Source organism: Miscanthus floridulus, chromosome 13, assembly GCF_019320115.1.
Source record: "Miscanthus floridulus cultivar M001 chromosome 13, ASM1932011v1, whole genome shotgun sequence".
In the NCBI taxonomy this organism is placed as follows: domain Eukaryota; kingdom Viridiplantae; phylum Streptophyta; class Magnoliopsida; order Poales; family Poaceae; genus Miscanthus; species Miscanthus floridulus.
In genome coordinates, this window is record NC_089592.1 from 80078897 (window position 1) to 80099799 (window position 20903).

The following is a 20903-nucleotide window of genomic DNA, read 5'->3' on the forward strand; positions in this document are numbered from 1 at the left end:
GCAGCCCAAGCCTGGCTCCCCCTTCGGCTCAGCGACTGATGCGCGGGACCCCCATGTCAGTGACACAAAACAGGGAGACGGCACACGTCGGCGCGGCGATGATCGAGCTCGCCGACGGTGGCGAAACCGACGGCACCAACGTGCACAGCACGCTGCCCCGCATCGATGGAAGTACAAAACGGACCCCCTAGCCATAACGGATGAGGTCGCCGGCGGCAATGGCGGTCGCGGCGACGCTGCACGAGGTACGCCGGCCAACTCCGGCCCTAGCGGCCCGCTCTGAGCTTGGCGTGAGCAATAAGGTGACGCAGGGAAACAGATGGAAGGGAGAGAAAGGAGTGAGCAGGCTCCGGTGGTGCTTGGCCACGGCGAGCACGCACTCCGGCGAGGCGTCAGCCATGGCGGAGCTCACAGAATCAGCAAAAGGGATCCTCACCGGGGCTTGATTGACGCAAAAAACTGGCGCAGCAGGTGTGGCTAAGCAAAGCGGGGCTCGTGGCTCACTGGAGACGGCAACGACACGGAGGCGAGCGAGCTGAGCAGCGGCGACTCACCCTGTGGCAATGGCGGAGGCGCGAGCTCGGCTCAGAGTGGACTGACGAGGCGAAGGGACGCGGGTGAAACAAATAGGCCAGCTGCGGGGCGCGTGGCGTCTTCGTGGCGGCGATGGCCTGACCGGTGGGGGCAGCGACGGCGTACGGCCACCACTTGGCCACCGCGGCCTGACGATGTCGGCCAGCTGGCCGGCCTGAACCGTCCATCAGAGACCGCCGAGACCGACTGACAGCGCGTTTTCGTTGCTTCCAAACTCCAAAACGGTGACGAGTTAGAAATTTTTCTTTGAAGCAAAGTTGTAGATCTACAATAGGGCTGCATTTGTTCTATAGAAATCCTAAGCTAATTCGCAAAGGACAGAGAGTAATTTCGTACCAAAGTCGTGTTCAAGAAACTAAAAACTGGAATTTATACTTAGAAATTTCTAAGTGTTGAAATCAACCCAATTTCTGACTTGTGGGACCATTTTGAGCATGTTGTGCACATTTCATGACTTGGTCACAAAATACTTTTTGTTCCTCATATAATTTGCTACAACTTTGTTTTAGGTCGCTCAGACATGCAAACATTCTAAGTGGCACTTTTTGAACAGTCAAACCAAAAAGTCCTAGGGTCAAAACAAGTCAAACCATGATTTGAAATCTTAATTTGGCAAAATGATCAACATGAACATTGCTCCTAATGACTTTCTAAGCATAGCTAAGATGTTTAATAATGTATTTAGCCATACCACACCTTGGTCATACAATAATCAAGCACTAAAGGTACTGAAACGATGAAAAACACTTGGAATGGTACTCTTGTTTCAAAGTCATGTTTCCCATGTTTCAAGTGATATATGCTCATGAATGGATGAATGATGCTCATGAACATGAAATGCAAGTGCAATTAGGCAAGAATAACACCAGGGGTGTTACAAATATAGTATACATAATTGCATTTTGAAAGGATCAAGATGCCTGGGGTGTGTGTGAATTGGGCTAATATAAAATTCTCGTGAAGTTAAAACCTATCCCTTAGCCTAATTCACCCATTGTGCCTAAAAGTGTTTCTAGCCTAGGCACAAGAGTTTTGCAACCTAGTCCCAAACCTAAGATAATATGGAAATGCAATTTTAGGAACGTAAAAACATGTAAGTGATTGCACAAATGTAAATGTTCAATGTAAAGAGAGGGTTATGAACACAATGATATTTTCCCGAGATATCTAAGAGTCGACACTCTCCACTAGTCTTCGTTGGAGCACCTACACAAGAGCCCCTTGATCCACACAAGGACCAAGTACTCTCTACGAGTTAATTCTTCGCTGCTCCGCACGGTGAATTACCCACAACCCTTTAATTATACCATGACTTGGGCATCTCACAATCGCCTCCGAGAGATCACCAAGCTCCTCAACACCACCAAGTCTCGTAAGTGATGCCAATCACCAAGAGTAACATGCACAAACTCACACTTTACCTAAATAAGCCTAATGAGGAAGGTGGAGGCACACTTGCTACTCCCTAAACAGTAATGGAGTCCTTAATCTTACAATTAGCAATTCCTCATCACTCCAATAGCTTGAACTCTCCAATGGGTGTATGGCACGTACTATTCTGAATGGCAAGAGTGGTGCTACTGTCGAGGTGGAGTATAAATACTTCCCACTCTAGGAACTAGCCGTTTGAACCCTACTCATAGAAATCGGCGGCACCAGATTTCTATGAGTACTCCCCCTTTGAAGTGAGCACCAGACTAATATAATCCGGTGCCCTTCTAATAATGGCTCTATGTCAAACTAGCTGTTACTGTACGACAACACAGTATGGATCCATAAAAGAATGCAACTCAAGCTTTTTGAGGAGCGAAACAATCTGAACTTTGACTAAATTGATATAAAAAGAACACTAACATTCATGATACAAAATAAGTGTCGTTAGATTAGTCATAGAATATATTTATAGAACAATTTATTTGAAGATATAATGCTAGTACTATTTAGTATAAATTTGATCAAACTTAAACTAGTGTGACCGGTACGGATCCTATACTTGTATTTTTTTTTTTGACTTAGGGAGTAATACGGTGACCACTTGTCTTAATCCTGAAAAGGCCTCAGTGGCTCAGTTGATGTGTGTCAACGTCACAACCAGGTCAACAAAGGTAATTAATAACGTCTAAAAAAACAAATTCACAGCTTTATTCGATGACATGTCGATCTAGTGAAGTGCTTCCCTTCCATTAGGGCGAAGACGAGGCTTTGGCAAAGCAGACAAAACTATGAAGCCACAACCTTGCATTGCCATTTCTAGGTGGCAAATTCCTCTACACCACACTGTCCACAGTAGCGACCTCGCAGCATCCAATACCGTTGCGAAACGCGTCCTTGCGCCGAGCTCTTCGTCTTTCCGGGGAGGGGTCCGGACACTGACAGCAACAGCCGGGCTGCGAGCGGCGGTGTAGCCTTTACCCATCGCTCTAGGTGGAGCGGGAGATGGAGGACAGGAGGAGGCATGGAGCCCACCCATCCCGCAGTCCTGCTGCTATCCCTTATCCACAAGACACAACTTTCGCAGCAGGGAGGGGATTCATCGCCCCTGGGTCGCCTTCGCCCGCCTCACTCATCACCAAGATTTGTTCCGATCCTCTCTTTATATCCGTCCTTTCGTCCGGCTCCTCGCAGCAGCGAAGGTACAAGTTCATTCTCATTGCGAGGTTGCTGTTTGAGGTCGGCTTGGGAAGGAGGAATAATGGAGGCGGCGGCGAGGCGGTCGGCGGGGCAGCCGCAGCCGCAGCAGGAGAAGGGCAAGGGGAAGAGGAAGCGCGGCCCGGTGGAGCTGCGGCGGATCGAGGACCGGACGAGCCGGCAGGTGCGCTTCTCCAAGCGCCAGAGCGGGCTGTTCAAGAAGGCCTACGAGCTCTCCGTGCTGTGCGACGCCCAGGTCGCGCTCGTCGTCTTCTCCCCCGCCGGCCGCCTCTACGAGTTCGCCTCCGCCGACTCCAGGTGATTTTAACTTCTCACACAATCAATCATGCAGCAGGCTTAAGCTGGCCTTCCTGTGGGGGTTTTGGGCGTCGTTCGATTAGATCGCTCGCTCGATCGCTTTTCTTTGTGGGTCAATTAGTTTTCTTTTTGTTTTGCGGCGTTCGCGCGCGGCTGATCGATTCGTCTAGAAACCCCGCGTTCCGGCGCGCGCTGTTCGCTTATTAGCTGTATTTTTTTTTAAGTTAACGAACAATATTTTTCTCCCTCGTTAAATTAGCCAACAGTATTTTTAGCTATGGCTTATGAGGCAAGCCACATGCAGTGGCTAGAACAAGCTGGATCTGTCCACTCCAGGACGCCTCGTGAACTGTGCAAGGAGCATGCTATAATGATCTACAGCAAACAAGAACAATCTCACAAATGCTGCATTACCTGATATCAGTATATGCACAGTGGGACATTACCTTCATCATGAGATATGGTAGTGCCCTGACGAGAAACACTCAAACAAGACTGCATGCTTAGATCCCATCGTGCTGTTCTAGAACTTCTAATTGGCCAAGGGCCCAAGGCTACTGTGTAAACAACATGACTTAGTGACGACAATACTGGGAACTAATATAGATACTGTACAAGCAGATAGCCTCATACTACATGAGGAGGGTCAATGTTTTCTTAATAAATGGCATATATGGCTAGTTCGAAAACATGTGCATGAAATATGTGTGCAAATGCAAATCACAGCATTTTTTTTGAGAGGCAAATCAAAGCATTATAGAGAGCTTTTTCACAACAAACCAGATTTGAAGTGATTTGTTTGTAAGTCAGTTCCTTTGTGTAGTGAACACTCTTTGTGCTTTGAACATTATGCACATATATTTTTTAAGTGGTAGATTATCTTTAATTTTGTATGAAGTTTGTGATTAGTTTAGGGAACATCCATCTACTTAATGATCGAGCTACGATAGTATTTTCTTTATGAGAAACATATATAGAACTATTAACAGAGGTGAGCCCTTTATGATGTCTGCCTCTATTAATGGATTTACAGCGCCTGTAAACATAGCCCACTAAAACAGACCATGGCGGTCAGGCTGCTCGTCTTTGAAAATGCTAAAGGCCCGTCTTAGAAAATCGTTTTTGCAGTAGCTATGTATCCACAATTGCTTTTCTCTTTGAATTAATAAGAATATTTTTTGTGCATTGTATCTCTCTTGCAGCATTGACGAAACTTTTGGTCGATATTGGGACCTTGCCAACACATTAAACGATCTCAATATTGAAGCACGAGACTCAAGGATTGACTGCAATATACAGGTCAAGCATAAATAGTTGATAATATATATAAGCAATCGACAATTGCTATTTGTGATAATATATGCTGTTGTCATGAGTTGTCTGAATGCATAAATCTATACCAACACACCAAATTTGTCATTTCATTTATGCACACTTGACCAATATCAGCACATCATTGTATGATTTATCTCCTTCGCAAAAAAGTATGATGATATATCTTAAATATAATGTACTGTGAACATAATTACATATACGTCCCCCAACCTCAAATATATAGATGGAGCTTACATGGATGCATGCAGACAGACTTTACAAGCTCTTGCCACGAATATACACAGAACTATTAGTACTTTTCACATGGAAAATATGGTAGCTGAGGTTTCTTATGAGTAATAACACATTTTCATAGAATTCCAACAAAAGTTGCTTAAAAGAGTACGTAATAGTCAAGACATGAGTCTGTCAATGTCTAAAACATACACCAAAAGTAAAAAAGGGAAAAGGAGGCAGTAGGAAATATGCATGCCCAGCTTATAGGACCAGAAACTTCTCAACTCCAATGAAGATCATTAGATGATCATAGCCCTAGCTCTATCAACTCATCATCGTATCTGTTTCCAAATATTTAGAGTCTTCTATAAACTACATGTTCTACACTTCTAGGCAACTTTGGCCTTGGAGTCTTAACGCTCCTTTATTGCATCACTAACTAATAACTTCTTTTCCCATCGATGCACACTTTAGAGAGATTAATTGACTGTAAAATTGTCATTTTATATACCTCCTTATGATTCTTGTGTGCTTAGCTAACTCTAAAACAACAAGTATTATGATCCATAGAGTCTCCAGCACCTTGGATCCCAAGACTTGTATAGAGGATATACAAAAAGGTCGACAATCACCAGTTTTAAATAACCAGAAAGATAATATTTCATCCAGTATTTTTCTTGTCAGGTTTTAGAACATTTGTTCTGTGATTTTTCATTATGTTTTATGATTTTTCTAGATCTAGCTAGATGCCCATTATATATATCGATAGAGTTACTTAGGAAGGTTGTTAAACGTACTGCCTCCATCTTGAAGAACAAAATATGAAAACACACATACAATTTGTACGTACAGTCTATTTTTGTGAATTTTTTCTACTAGATCGTTTTCAGATTGAGTACACACTATTCACAAAAGGTTAGGTATACCCAATGACTGAAATGGTTTTATTCTCCGATTTCAAATCTCAGGAAACCATCATTCTTGTTTAAGCCTTTCTCAATGGTGAACTTGCTGTGATGGTTACCTTGGACATATATAGACAAATACAATATTTTGAAGTTTAAATTAAAGGGTAGCAGTCACACGCACGTGAAAGTTTATTTAGCAAAATCTTTGCAGCGAAGGTAGTCAAGTGGTGATAAAATGTGAAAGTTATGTTCAGATGTTCTAGTGGGTCATCAGATGAAGCAAATTTTAATTGAAAAGTGCTTGCGAGGTGTGAAATCATCAAACTTATAGTACCAAAAGGGTTAAAGAACAAAAATTTGAGGTTAAGATTCTGGTTTAAACTAGCGCTAGCTTTTGCCGGCCTGGGCCTAGCTCACCTGCACAGGTTCATTTCGAAGAAAAGATTTTATATTATCTACCACAATGTGTGGTACTATGTGGTTTACAATTTCACCATAAAGATAGATCTTCCATTGTCCCCCGATGCATGAAATTATTAGAATAACCAGGCCTAAAATTTGTAGCAGGTCTAAAATTTCACTGCAACTGAAAACACAATCTAAAGCATGATGAACCTATTACGGACCAAACACATCCCTCCCCCCGCGTCGCTCCCACGTGAGCGGCTCGGGCGGCTCCTCCCCCCAAACCCTAGCATCCCTCCCCTCCCCTCCCCCCGCCGCCGGAGCTGGCCGCCGGCATGGCCGCTCGGCCGGCAGGGATGGCAGCGGCGGGGCCTTTCTCCTTTATCTTGGCGGCGCATGCGGCAGCAGGCCGACGGCCCCTCCCCTCGCGTGAGCTGCCTGGAGCTCAGCGTGGAGGGCCATCGCGGCTATGGCGGCGCCGGCTGGTGCCCGAGTTGGCGCAGGGGACAGCGGCGGGCTCTCCTTCTCCTCCGCGCGTTCCCCTCCTCCTCTCTTGACGGCGACGGCGGCGACAGCTGGGGCCGCCGGTCCGGGCCACGTGAGGTCAGATCCGGTGCCCGGGAGGCCGGATCTGGACTCCAAGTGGCCAGTTCGGCTTCGGGGCCGGCGGCGGGCGGTGCCTGCGGTTGTGGTCAAGACGGGGGGCGGCGGCGGCATGGGGCGCCGGGTTCGGGGCCTGGTGTCCAGATCCGGCGGTCCCAGGGCAGGGGCGGCGCCCGAGATGGTGGGGCACACGCCCTCTAGCGTCTGGCGGCGAGGTCGGCTGCGACATCGGCGGGTGCCTGGGCCGACGAAGATGGTCAGTGGCGGCCTCGTCGTGCGGCACTGGGACGCAAGCGGCGGAGCCAGGTCCGGCTATGCGTGACCCGGACGGAGGGGGTGACGGCCGACGCAGCTGTGCGGCTGCTGCGTGCAGCCGGCGCGTCGATGCCCCTCTGAAGGGGATTTCGTGGGACGGCGGGACAGCAACGATGGCGGTGAAGGCTGGCAGGGGGTCCGGCTTCGCGACCCGGCGTTCGTGCTAGAGGGTTCTTGGGCGAAAGCCTTGGCGACGGCGACGCTATTGGGCGCCGCTTCCTTGTTGGGGGCATCGTGTTTCCCCTCTAGCATGTCATCCAAGGGTGAAAACCCGGTCCACTTTGGACGTGCGACGGTGGCGCCATCGGCGTCGCTCCCTTCCTGAAGGCGTCGTATCTGGATTATCGCCGTGGCCTCGATGCGAGGCATGGGTTCGCGACTGGAAGTCGGAGCTGCTCTTCGATGGTTGAGCTTGGCAACGATGACCGGTGGCGGTCGTTCCTTTGGACCCGTCGGGAGGTGACCAGTGGGTGGCCTGCCATGGGAAGTCCAAGCTGCTGGCAGCTGTGCTTCCATGCTCGGCAACGATGATCCATGGCGGTGTGTCGTGTTTGTGTTCAATCGCGTCACGTGGGGTGGTTAGCCCCTCGGGTGCCATTTTGGCTACTCGGTTGGCTAACCTTCTTGTACATTATTACTTTCTTTCGTCTTAATTGAGCGGCATAGCTTCTGCCTTTTGTTTCAAAAAAATGATGAACCTATTACAGCGCCGACTAATTAAACTCTCAATCTGTACTGTTCTCTTTGTTTTTTTTTCATTAAACTAACGCAGTAAGTTATTAACCAAATGAATAAGCAAAAGGAAAGAAATCTGCACTTCTCGGTCGGGTGAGGGGGGAATCACACTGTGCATATTGTCTTTCCAGGAAATTGCAGCATATATGCTACAATGCTACTGCCTACGTACTACGCAGATTGAATTTCTAGCCTGTTTTGGATAAAGTTTTTCTTTTTACATATAAATTAACTGATGAATTCCTTCCACAAATGATCCATATGATTCTGAAAATGAAACTATCTTGCATTGCTCTTGTTTTATTCCATGCACAAGGACCTTTCAAAGGACTGTAGACCGTCAGTAGACTACACCACTATGAATCTATATTCCAATCCTCCCTTTCTGTTTAAACTGATCTAGTGCTGATGGAAGGCCAGTATTTGCACAACTTTGGATACAGTTTTTTATGTGCATATAAGTTTCTTCTAGTATGTACCGCAGCAAAGCTTTTGCTGTCCTTTCTAAAAAAAATATGGATATAAGAATTAATTTTGGATTCTGGGAATATTATCTAGTTCATATGTCAAATATCTGATCAAGTACCTTTCTTTCTTTAAGTTCTCCCAGCATACACTAATATTGCCTGTCTTTTTTGTGCTTGCCCTCCTGCTTAACTTGCTCAGGAGCAGCCATCTACTAGAGGGTTACCTGATCAGCTAAATGTCGTTGCTCAATGGTATACATGATGTACTTGAACAATCTTTGGTTAGGTCTTGGAAGATGTACAATGTTTTGCATTACTTGCTATCAAAATTGGTTAAGTAAATTCCAGGGCCATGGAAGCAAATGCAAACGGAATGAGCATGGCCGACATAAGAAGCTTGGAGGAAACAATTACCGGTGCTCTGACAGCTATAAGGGTCATACTGTACTGTAGATATGTCTTGTAGTATCTATACCGCATGAACTTGACCTGCTGCATCACGAAGATGCAACGTTCGTGCAGAACACATGACATTATTTCTGACAGTATCTTAATTCGGTGATTGCAGAACAAACTGATGATGAAGGTGATTGGGTTGCCCAAACCTGTCATTTGTGTGAACTAGATTTTTTGCAGCAGAAAGAAGGTACGTTTCAAAAAGTTCTACCATATCCAGCTCGTATATAGTACTAAAATTCCTAATCCCGCTGGTTGAGTGGTTGTGCTTTATTTTTGGTGAGCAGAAAAGCAGAAGGCCTCTGAAGACAAGGAGGAGGTGACTATATCTGTGGACTCCAGAGAGACGAGTAGCTCGAAACTGGAAATGAGCCATATGTATGTGTGACTATGTGTATATATACATACTTGCCAGCTCCAAGCCTGGAGGGAATTCGGAAACAGGTTTAATTGGGGCCCAGTCATGGTCATGGTCATGGTCATGGTCAGCAACTATCATAAACACTACTAGAAATATCCACTTATATGACAAAAATTTTAATGACGAATCTGAAACTGTCATAGAAGGGCGCTTTTATGGTGAATATTTTCGTTTCATCATAGATCAGTGGTGATGATCCTCTAACCCTCCCTATCTATGACGAAATTAGGCATTGTTACAAAAAAAAACGTCATAGAAGAGCACATTTTCGTCACAGATCACTCGCGTGACTCATTTGTGATGATCTCCTTTAATATTGTGATGAACAGGGTTTGTCATTGAACTAATTACACATCTGTGACGAACAATATTCGATCTGTAACGAATGACGTTTTGTCATAGATCTTCGTATGATACTGTCTTCATTCAATGTGTACTTATGGGACCTGTAGTTACTTATCCGTGACATTTGCAATTCGTCATAAAAGTGTTTGCTCGATCCTTTCTTCATGTGACGTGTACCTGTGGGACCCTTCTCGATCCGACGTGTATCTGTTGGATCTGCAGTTACTCATTCGTGACGCTTGTAATTCGTCATAAAAGTCTTCGCTCGGTCCTTTCTTCGTTCGACGTGTACCTGCTGATCCCTTTAGCATCCGACCTGTGGGACCTGATGGCTTACGTGTCACGTGTACTTGTGGGACCGTCCTCCATCTCCATCCGACCTATGGGACCCGATAGCTTCCGTGCCACGTGTACCTGTGGGACCATGCGACCTATGGGATCCGACGGCTCACGTGTCATGTGTACCTATGGGACTTTTCTCCATCTTCATCCGATCTGTGGGACCTAACGGCTTGTGTGTCACTTGTACCTTTGTGTCGTAGGGGTCTAATAAATTAAAAACCCCCTCAATACCTGGGAGTCAAACCCGGGACCCGGAGGAAGGAATACACGGTCTTTACCATTGCGCTAGATGTTTGGTTGTATTGACATGTCTTTGGAGTCATTATAGTATTATATTCTCTGTGTGGATGCCCTACAGGTTGACCTATATTGGATATTCCCCTTCAAGTGGAAATAAATCTATGCCCGTTAGACTAGCGGCGGTGGAGGATCCCTGGTGTGTTGTGGTGACTCCAGCGTCCTTTTGGAGGCTAGGTGGCGGGGCTTGCCGGTGGAGCGCGATGGCATTGGAGTTCGTGTCCGTTGTGTGCCGCGACAGAGACGACATATCCGATCCGCAGGTCTCCTTTCTCGTCTTTTCCCATTCGCTTTATTATTTTCGTCCTTGCTTGAACATAAGGTATACAAGAAATATTCTAGCGTTGGAGATCTGGTTAGGCCAATGATATGACAATGAAAAGAACTAGGAGGTGGCACTGGTTAGTTTTCTGGTGATGTATTGGTTTTCTGCATATGTTCAGTTTTGTTACTGTAAATGCCTGTGTGCAACTAGGCCTGTTAATTGTCAAGTGCTTGCTTGATTATACCTATCTGTCTAGGCAAACAAATAGGCCCATTGCTTCTGCCTTCAAAACCGTTGTAATTATCGTCCTCTTATACCTATCTTTGTTGGATTATTTTTCTCGGCAGTGATCTCATTACTGAGCAAGCTCTCATCCTACTGCACACTAACGAAATGGAGGAGGGTCCCAACAAGAGGAACGCACTAGCCAGCCTCACGGACGATGTCGTTGTCGAGATCCTCCACCGCCTCCCTGCCTACTCCTTGTTCTGCTGCAAATATGTCTATCGCTCCTAGAAACGCCTCATCTCGCACAGCAATAAGTTAATGACACAGACTATGGCCGGCTTCTTCTACAACACTAAGAACGGCCATCGACACTACACCAGCATCATCGATGATGTCGATACAGGACCTCGGGGGTTCCCTATCAGGTGAACTTCTATGCTAGGCCCATGACTGGCCCACAGTCTGTTTGAAGGACACGGAGCAAGGTGGCGTGGACGTCAAGCCTTCAAGGATCGACCTAGTCGGCTTACTAGGAAAGCAAGATTCTGTAACATAATTAGGACTCTTCAGTTATAACTGACTAGGACTAGAAACGCACCTCTGCCCTCTCTCCCTATATAAAGAGAGGCACGGTGCACCCCCTTATACCTCTAACAATTATACAATCAATCCAACGCAAAAGGCTCATGCCATAGGGTAACTAGAACAGGGGTCAGGGTGGCGCACAATCACCCTACCGCCACCAATGGCACCAATACAGCAATAGGGACGGCAGAGGCGAGTCTGAGTACAGGGAAGCTGCCATCTCCCTAGATAGGTTCCCATGTTTCTCCAGCAGACTACTCTCTGTCCGGCTTCCTTACAAGTTCAAGCCGTCCAATCACAACAAGTATGATGGCAAGACGGAGCCGAATCAATGGCTTCGCATTTATTCCTAGTCGATCGAACTAGTGGGTGGAGATGGTGACATTAAGGCACTTTCATTTCCCCATGGCTCTTGAGTCGGTACCTCTCGCATGGTTTGACAAGCTGCACCCCGGTTCGATTACGTGTTGGGAGGATCTAACGAGAAAATTCTACAACAACTTTGCGGGAGTCCTTACCCATCCGAGTACTCAGATAAATCTTAGAAGTTGCCAACAACTCCCCAACAAAAGCTTCTGGGATTACTATCGCTGTTTTGCAGAATTACGGTCCCAAGTCTTTAATGTTACCGAGAGGGAGGTAATCGATAACTTTTCAAACAGGATCAAGGCCAAGTGGTAGTTTTAGGCCTTTTACAATGATAACCCAAAGATGCAGATGAGTTCAAGCACACTGTTCAGAAGATGATCGCCTCCAAGGAAAGAACTCAGGAGAGATTACCCGATCGGTAGGACAACCGCAACAATAGAGGTAACGACAACAGAGGCAACCAGGGTGGGCAGCAAAGCAGAAAGCGAGGCCCCGATAACACCCTGGCCTCCATTGACAAACCCAAGAAGAACAATAAGCCGAAGAAGTTCAAAGATCTAGGTGGACTACCTTGCCCTTTTCACAAAGGCGCTTGGCACATGGCAGATTAGTGCCGACAACTGAAGGAGTTGGGATTCTATCATAAGAATGACAAGGGCAAGGGCAAGGAAGTAGTTGGGATTATATTAAAGTTTTATATTTTTGAATTCAAATTCTTTAATTATATTAAATTTGTAGTACTCGACGGGATCTAAAACTTTGTAGTTTTTTTTTCATTTGAAGTCACTTGGGTCTGAATATTCAATACAAGATTCGTGAAAGTTATACAAAAGGATAGCATCCTAAACTTGGTCACAAGTGACCTTGTGGAACGGTGGTATAGGGGAGGCTTGTGTGAGCCTTCAGGTCTTGAATTCGATCTTGATTAAAAAACACTTGCTATTTTTTTGATCCAAATGCCTCTACATCTCTGTTGTAGGAGGGTCCGATTTAGATAGCTTGAAGTTGATCGGAGCAGAAGAGCTACCCATTGTCAATGGAGATGCACCCCTTCACTTTGAGGAGCTAAGCAAAGAGGGGAGAGCACTACATCAGATATGGTTTTTAGGGGCGGCTAATAGGCATTTGTAGGGGTGGTTCGGCCAGCCGCCCCTACCATACCGTCTCTACAAATCATGCATTTGTAGGGGCGGTTCCCAGACCGCCCCTATAAATCGATTTATAGGGGCGGCTACAGTACCAACTGCCCCTACAAATCATTTTTCCGCCAAAAAAAAATTTACAATTCAAATTCGATCATAACATATATTTTCATGCACAACTCCATCATGACTTATCTGTGTCTGAACTTGTACATGTAGGATGGGCGTTGGTCAGGCTTGATAAGCAAATCTGAGACAAGTTTTCAGATGCTTTGCGAAGACTAAAAATGAATGTAGTCAAGTACTCAACTAGATCTAATAGCTACACATCAGGAAAAAATAATACTATGAGCTCTTATTCTTCTCTAGACACACCTGCTACCCGACCACAGACAGCTCTATCGACATTATAGATTTGAAATGCCTTGGAAACTTCCTTCTCATTCTCAATCGCATCAGCTATCTGCAAATTAGATAATATAAATAATGGTGCTCCAAGCAGATAAAACTTGGGTTCCTAGCAACCGCACTTCATTTTAGACAGGTTAAGGCTGTGCATGGACCATAAATACAGTTCTAGTTTCATGAACATAGAATGATGAGTTGCTTTGATTGTTGATACTGGAAAATTAGGTTTAGTGGACAGCCATTAGTCAAGTTAGTCCATGTAACTAAGAGAACTTATCAAAAACACTACCTCAGGATCTGCAAGGATTGTCTCATCAAGAACAGGGCCATTAGAGTGGACGTCCTGGCTCCTAAGCTGGGAGCTGCTCCATTCGGGCAATCCAGCATTCTTATGTAAAAACCATTGATTTAAATAGAAAGCACATGGAAGATATGCTAATGCTTCAAATAATAATGGCTGCTAATACATACTGATAAGAGGTATCCAAGATCGATGTGCTGCGTTTTCACCAACGAGACATGCTTTGGTTTAAGCAAATATGTTCGCCCAATGATGTCATCTAGCTTCTCATAACCCAACTGAGCTAATGCAGCTCGAACCTAAATGAATTAACCAATTTTCAAAAGTTACAATTATCCCTAAAAAATAGGCAGGTCTTGCAACAATCAAGGAACAAGGCTAAGACAAACAGCATCAGTAATGAGAATCATGACATACCTCCTCGGCAACAAAGAGCAAGTAGTTAACCAAAGCCATATTCATCAGCCCCCATAGCAGAAGCCATAAGAACGTCTTGACCACTCCTGAATCCACCATCCACCCTAAGTACTACCCTCTCTCTTAATCCATTTTGTATAAGTGTCTGGAGGAAGTTAAGTAGCATTACAAAATAGAAAATAATTTCATGGAAAAACTGTTACAGCAAAAAAAATGTAGGAAACCTGATTTGTTTCTGTAAGACCAAGTTCCCAAGGACCCCCAGCATGTTTGATGGAGCTGATTGGGCTAGCTCCATGTTGGGAACCTAATACCGGGGTACCCCAGAAGGTGGAACCAATAAACCACCAAACGTTAAAAACTTCTGGACACATGAGAGCGCCGTTTGATCTCTTGTTCGAATGATAGGAGTTTGGTTCTGCCTCGCCCGACGCCTTTTGAGATAGCCCTGCCTCGCCCGAGGGCTCAGGGTTAGTCTCCGTCTCGCCCGACGCCTTTAGGGAGGGCTCGGTCTTGCCCGAGGGCGGAGGGATAGATTCCGCCTCGCCCGACCCCAGAGGGGCAGGGTCGGTCGCACCCAAGAGATAGGGATTGGTCTCTGTTTCACCCGATGGCAAGGAACGAGCCTCACCCTGCTCCATATCTAAAGACTGGATTCATCTTACCTGACAACTTCTCCCCGTTCCCTCAAGATGATAGGTACAGGGTGAGACAAGACGTTCGGGTCAACCATGGCTCTAAGGACCATACCCTGCGCCCTGGCAGGAAAAGTACTGCCAGGGGATGATAGGACAGGTGCTTTAGACCCTTCCGGGCGCCGCAGAGCCCGAAAGGTTGTACAGGTGTGTGCTCCTCGCCCTGTAGAGTTGTAGGCGCTGCCTTCAGCCCTAGGACACGGAACCCGACGAAGATATACGACAACCACTATGCTCCAGAGAAGGATTTGCTATCTCCACGAACGACGGATATTCCGTCACCACGCTATGGACCCGAGGGAGCGGCGCCCGCTTTCCGACCCCTCAGGTCCGCCAAGTCAGAAGGCCTTGACCACGGTGTTACGCCAGACCCAGACCCCTCGTCCCTCCGATGAAGACTCACAGGAACCAGAAGGCATGCAGAGCAAGGCCGGGAGAGGCTAATAAGTCAAAACCACTATACTATAGCCCATACCCTGCGCAGGGCAGCGTTCTGTAATCAACCTGACATTCTACAGAGACATCGACAGTACTATAGGCACTTATCTTCCTTCGCACTCATCAGGATGAAAAACGAGGCCGGGTAGACGTGAGCCACAAGATTAGGTAAAGCCCTCATCCTTGTAAAGCCAGCCCCTTCATCTATAAAAGGGGATGCGCTTCTCCCATCAAAAGGGGAGACTTTGGACCGAACAATACAAGAACACACACATACACACAGTCAAGCGGCTACGAAGCTCTTGACCTCCTTTCAACCCTTCCATCGGAGACTTTGGACCGAACAATACAAGAACACACACATACACACAGTCAAGCGGCTACGAAGCTCTTGACCTCCTTTCGACCCTTCCATCAGAGACTTGGGACCAGTCCCTCTCTCGATCGTTTGTACCCCTTACTACAGACCGTTTATGGTGCTAATAACACGAGAAGCAACAAACTGGACGTAGGGACATTCGACCCGAACCAGTATAAATCTTGTGTCCTTTAGCGCACCATCCGAGCCCAACGCGTATTACTATAAATTTACTTGCCGGTGCTCGTACGAAACACCAACAGTTGGCGCGCCAGGTAGGGGACTTTGCGCGTTCCAGAAAAGGCCTCGGATGGCCACCCACGCAATCAGCTAGGCCCCAGGCGCACATGTGCGTTTCGGCGACCTAGATTTCATCATCACACTAGAAAGAGAGCTGGCACTGACTCACACAGCGGCCCAGTCTCTCTCTTCCATCGACCTTAGCCGTCTTAGGCTTGAGGCCCTGCCGGGCAACTCCCTGGGACCCCAGTCATCAAGGGAGGCCTCGCACAATGTCACCCTGTGTTCGGAAGGTCCCGTACGGAGCGCCCCGACAGCGTTTCCATTTGGTCTCCGCAACGCTGCGGCGACCGCTGGCCACCTTCTGGCACTGTGTGTAGTTCAGTCACCCACAAACATCGAGTTTGTGGGGGCGATTGAGCATGATCCGAAGACCCTCTATGGGCTCCTCAATGAGGAGCTAGGATCGTTCTCCAGCTCGGATTCCAGTAGGGGGAGCCACCACCCTTCCCAGGAATGCTTCATGATGCAAACCCCCGAGGGTCACGTCGAAAGTGTCTCCAGGGAAGAGGTCACCCCTACAAGCAACCCTAACGGCAGATCCGGGGAAGAGACGACAGCCCCATCTCTCCTCAGGATGGAGCAGCTGAGGGCCCATCAGCAAGAGATCGATGAGGCCGGGCAAGGGCTCGTCTGGGAGTACGCGGACATCAATCGTGAGATTGAACGCCGCAAAGACAGGGGGCGCGCGTGCCACGGCCCGCACCATACACCAAAGGATCCTCACCGATGATGGGACCCTTCCTCACTTTGCCCGAGCCAGCTAGAACATTGCCGCAGCAACCGCCTTGCTGCATGGCCTTCCGGAGGCCACGACATCAGAAGATCGTCGGGCCCACAGGGAGATTTGCACGTTGCTTGAGCGTGCGGCGGCGCAGCAGGCAGAAAGTTCATTGTCTCGGTGACATGAACCCGACACCAGCCAGCGCACGCCCTCAGTACGTCCCAACAGGGACGTGTCCGTTCACTAAACACCGCCAGCCGGCAGGCAGCCCTCCGCCGTCCCAGTACATCAACGCCTTGGCCATGGCCACAACGTACGCAACATCATCGACACTCGGAAATGCGCCCATGGCGACGATGGAGAAGCAGCACGCCGTGGCTACCATCCCCGACATGGCGGATGCTACGACAGCAACGAAGATCGAAGCCCGAGCCCCGGCCTACTAGGTCCTCAGGCCTTCGGTCGGCACATCCTCAACGCTGCGTTCCCCCTAAGGTATCGACCGCCTACCAACATCCCTAAATATTCTGGCGAAACAAATCCCGGGCTTTGGCTCAAAGACTATCGGCTTGCATGTCAAGCCAGTGGTGTGAGTGATGACAATTTCATTATTCGCAATCTCCCACTGTTCTTGGCCGATTCGGTGCGAGCATGGCTAGAGCACCTACCATCCAATGCTATTCAGAGTTGGGCGGATCTGACGGAGATCTTCATGGGCAACTTCCAGGGCACGTACAAACGCCCTAGAAACCCATGGGACCTCAAGAACTGCCGCCAGAAGGCCAATGAAACCCTTCGTGGGTACATTTGGCGCTTCTCTTGGCAGTGCAATGAGCTCCCTAACGTCGCCAACGCCGACGTGATAGGAGCCTTTTTATCCGGAACAACCTGCGAATCCCTGGTCCACAAGCTAGGATGCAGGGGCCCGCAGACTACCAAGGAACTCCTGGACATCGCCACCAGTCACGCCTCTAGAGAGGAGGCGGTCGAAGCCATCTTTGATCGCTCCGACGGAAAGATGAGGCGGGATGAGGACGCCGGCGAAGGCGCCTCCAACTATCCTGCCAAAAGGAAAAATAAGAAGCAACGGCGTGACAACTCGCTCGTGGCCGTTGCTGACCGCAAAGGTGGCCGGAAGCCCATGGAGGGCACTCCGAACCACTTCGAGAAAATGCTCGAGGGGCCATGCCCAAACCACGCCTTCCCGGCCAAGCATCTATGCAAGGATTGTGGCCTCATGCGCAAATACTTGGCCAGGGGCCTTAACAAAGGGGAGCAGGGGAAGGAGCCTGTTCCCACCACAGATGACGCAGAGGAGAAGGACGATGCCTTCCCAATGCCGACCGGTGCCCTCATGATCTTCGAAGGATCGACGGTCTACGACTCTAAGCGTCGCCAGAAGCTCGCACGCCGCGAAGTCTATACAGCCGGACCGGCCATGCCAGCCTTCCTCCGGTGGTCGGAATCCGCCATAACCTTCGACCAAACCGACCATCTAGATGCCGTCCCACATCTAGGAAGGTACCCGCTTGTCGTCGATCCGATTGTCGGACCAAAGCGGCTCACAAAAGTACTGATGGATGGAGGCAGCGGCCTCAACATCATGTACGCCAAGACTCTCGACGAGATGGGCGTTGATCGAACGAACCTCCGCCCTGTCCGAGCGCCTTTCCATGGCATCGTGCCTGGTTGGCAAGCCGTGCCACTGGGGCAGATCGACCTGCCCGTCACTTTCGGGGATCGGTCCAATTATCGGACTGAGACCCTCACCTTCGACATAGTGGGGTTCCCGAGGACTTTCACGCCATTCTGGGATGACCATGCTACGCGAAGTTCATGGCCGTTCCCAATTATACGTACCTTAAGCTGAAGATGCCGGGCCCCCGTGGGGTCATCACCATCGGCACCTCCTTCCAGCGCGCTTATGAGTGCGAGGTCGAATGCTGTGGACATGCATCCGCAGTCATCACCTCCGAAGAACTCACCAGGGAAGAGGTCGTTGAAGAGGCACCCGATGCGAAGAAATCAACCAGGTCGTTCGAATCAGCAGAAGGCTCCAGGGAGGTCCTCTTGGACCCTAGCAGCTCCGAGGGCAAAAAAGTCCGTATCGGGACCGCACTCTCCTCCGAATAGGAAAGCGTGCTCGTCAACTTCCTCTGTGACCACAAAGACATCTTTGCGTGGAAACCCTCGGATATGCCGGGCATCCCGAGGGAGGTCACCGAGCATACTCTCCAGATCCTCCCGGGCTCCAAGCCGGTAAAGCAACGCCTATGCCGCTTCGATGATGAGAAACGCAGGGCCATCGATGAGGAGATAGCCAAACTGCTGGCCACAGGATTCATTAAGGAAGTATACCACCCAGAGTGGTTGGCGAATCCCGTTCTTGTGCGAAAAAAGAGCGGGAAATGGAGAATGTGTGTCGATTATACCGGCATCAACAAAGTGTGTCCAAAGGATCCGTTTCCTTTGCCACGAATAGACCAAATAGTCGATTCCACCTCAGGGTGCGAAACCCTCTGCTTCCTTGACGCATACTCCGGTTACCACCAAATCGTGATGAAAGAGTCCGACCAGCTCGCGACATCTTTTATCACCCCTTCGGATCGTTTTGCTACATTTCAATGCCTTTCGGTCTGAAGAATGCCGGGGCAACGTACCAACGCTATATGCTCAGTTGCTTCAGAGACCTCATCGGGCGAACTGTTGAGGCCTATGTCGATGACATCGTAGTCAAATCCAAACGAACTGACCACCTTATCGCTGACCTTGAGCAAACCTTTGTGAAAGTCCAGGCAAACAGCATCAAACTCAATCCCAAAAAATGTGTTTTCAGGGTCCCGAGGGGCATACTGCTCGGCTTCATCGTCTCCGAGCATGGCCTCAAAGCTAACCCGGAGAAAATATTAGCCATCGCAAGGATGGGCCCGATTCAAAACATAAAGGGGGTTCAGCGGATCACAGGGTGCCTTGCTACCCTCAGCCGATTCATTTCATGCCTCGGCGAATGAGGACTCCCCCTTTATCGACTTCTGAAGAAATCTGACCGCTTCGAGTGGACAGCCGAGGCTCAGGAGGCGCTTGACATGGTTAAGCGATTTTTAACTAAACCTCCGGTCCTAGTTCCTCCATGCAACGGAGAATCCCTCCTACTGTATATATCGGCCACCACCCAAGTGGTCAGCTCTGCCTTAGTGGTAGAACAAGAGGAAGAGGGGCACGCCTTCAGGGTGCAGCACCCTGTATATTTCATCAGCGAGGTGTTATCCGACTCCAAAACCCGCTACTCCCAAATCCAGAAACTCCTCTACACCGTCCTCATCACCAAAAGGAAGCTACGTCACTACTTCGAGTCACACCCCATGACAGTAGTGACATCGTTCCCCCTCGGCGAGGTCGTCCGTAGCCATGACGCTATGGGAAGAACCGCAAAGTGGGCACTCGAGCTAATGGATCAGGGCATTTCTTATACCCCCCCAAACAGCGATCAAATCCCAGGTACTGGCTGACTTCATCGCGGAGTGGACCGAGGTTCAGATGCCACCTGCGGCCATCGATCAAGAGTACTGGACAATGTACTTCGACAGGATCGCTGATGAAGAAGGGCGCCGGGGCCGGACTAGTTTTTGTATCTCCCCTTGGGGTCCACATGAGGTACATGGTTCGGCTCCATTTCCCCTCATCAAACAATACTGCAGAATACGAAGCGCTCGTCAACAGCCTACGAATCGCCATCGAGCTGGGCATCCGATGCCTCGATGTCAGGGGCGACTCCCAGCTAGTCGTCAACTAGGTCATGAAAGAGTCATGCTGCCACGACACCAAGATGGAGGCATACTGTCAAGAGGTTCGACAGCTGGAGGACAAGTTCGATGGCCTCGAACTCAATCACATCCCAAGGCACCTCAACGAAGCAGCCGACACGCTTGCGAAAGCAGCATCCGGCCAAGAGCCAATCCCGGCAGGCGTCTTTGCCAGCGACCAACAAAAACCCTCGGTACGCAACACGGAGTCGGAACAAGCCAATGATGGCCCATCTAGTCCGACACCAGGGGCCGATCCTCCAACTGCTTCGCCTGACCCCGAGGTCATGGAGCTTGAAGAGGACCCAGCAGCGGAGTTTGACCCTCCCGATGACTGGAGAACGCTTTACCTCGACTACCTCCTCCACGACATACTACCGGCAGACAAGACGGAAGCCCGACGGCTCGCACGATGCGCCAAGTCCTTCGTCCTTGTAGAGGGCGAACTCTACAAACGGAGTCACATCGGGATTCTGCAAACCTAG

At 48.7% G+C, this 20903-nt stretch overlaps 1 protein-coding gene and 1 long non-coding RNA gene across 4 annotated transcripts; one reads left to right on the plus strand and one right to left on the minus strand.

Moving 5' to 3' along the window:
• The first annotated feature begins 3021 nt into the window (after positions 1-3021).
• On the plus strand, positions 3022-9499 carry LOC136501229 (MADS-box transcription factor 51-like). 3 transcript variants are annotated; one of them, XM_066496725.1, is made up of 6 exons: positions 3026-3540; positions 4743-4839; positions 8724-8776; positions 8873-8940; positions 9093-9170; positions 9268-9499. In XM_066496725.1, exons 1-6 carry the CDS (start codon positions 3050-3052, stop codon positions 9366-9368), a joined length of 888 nt encoding a protein of 295 aa, XP_066352822.1. In that variant the 5' UTR covers positions 3026-3049; the 3' UTR covers positions 9369-9499. The 3 variants fall into 3 exon arrangements, with proteins under 3 accessions (XP_066352824.1, XP_066352822.1, XP_066352823.1); XM_066496727.1 differs by lacking the exon at positions 9268-9499 and having other exon boundaries at positions 3022-3540; positions 8873-8968; XM_066496726.1 differs by lacking the exon at positions 9268-9499 and having other exon boundaries at positions 8873-8960.
• Positions 9500-13667: 4168 nt separating this feature from the next.
• Positions 13668-14144, minus strand: LOC136500452 (uncharacterized). The gene is made up of 3 exons (XR_010770040.1): positions 14101-14144; positions 13854-13982; positions 13668-13770 (listed from the first exon to the last, which is right to left on the minus strand). It is a non-coding gene; the product is annotated as an uncharacterized lncRNA (long non-coding RNA).
• Between the last annotated feature and the right edge of the window lie 6759 nt (positions 14145-20903).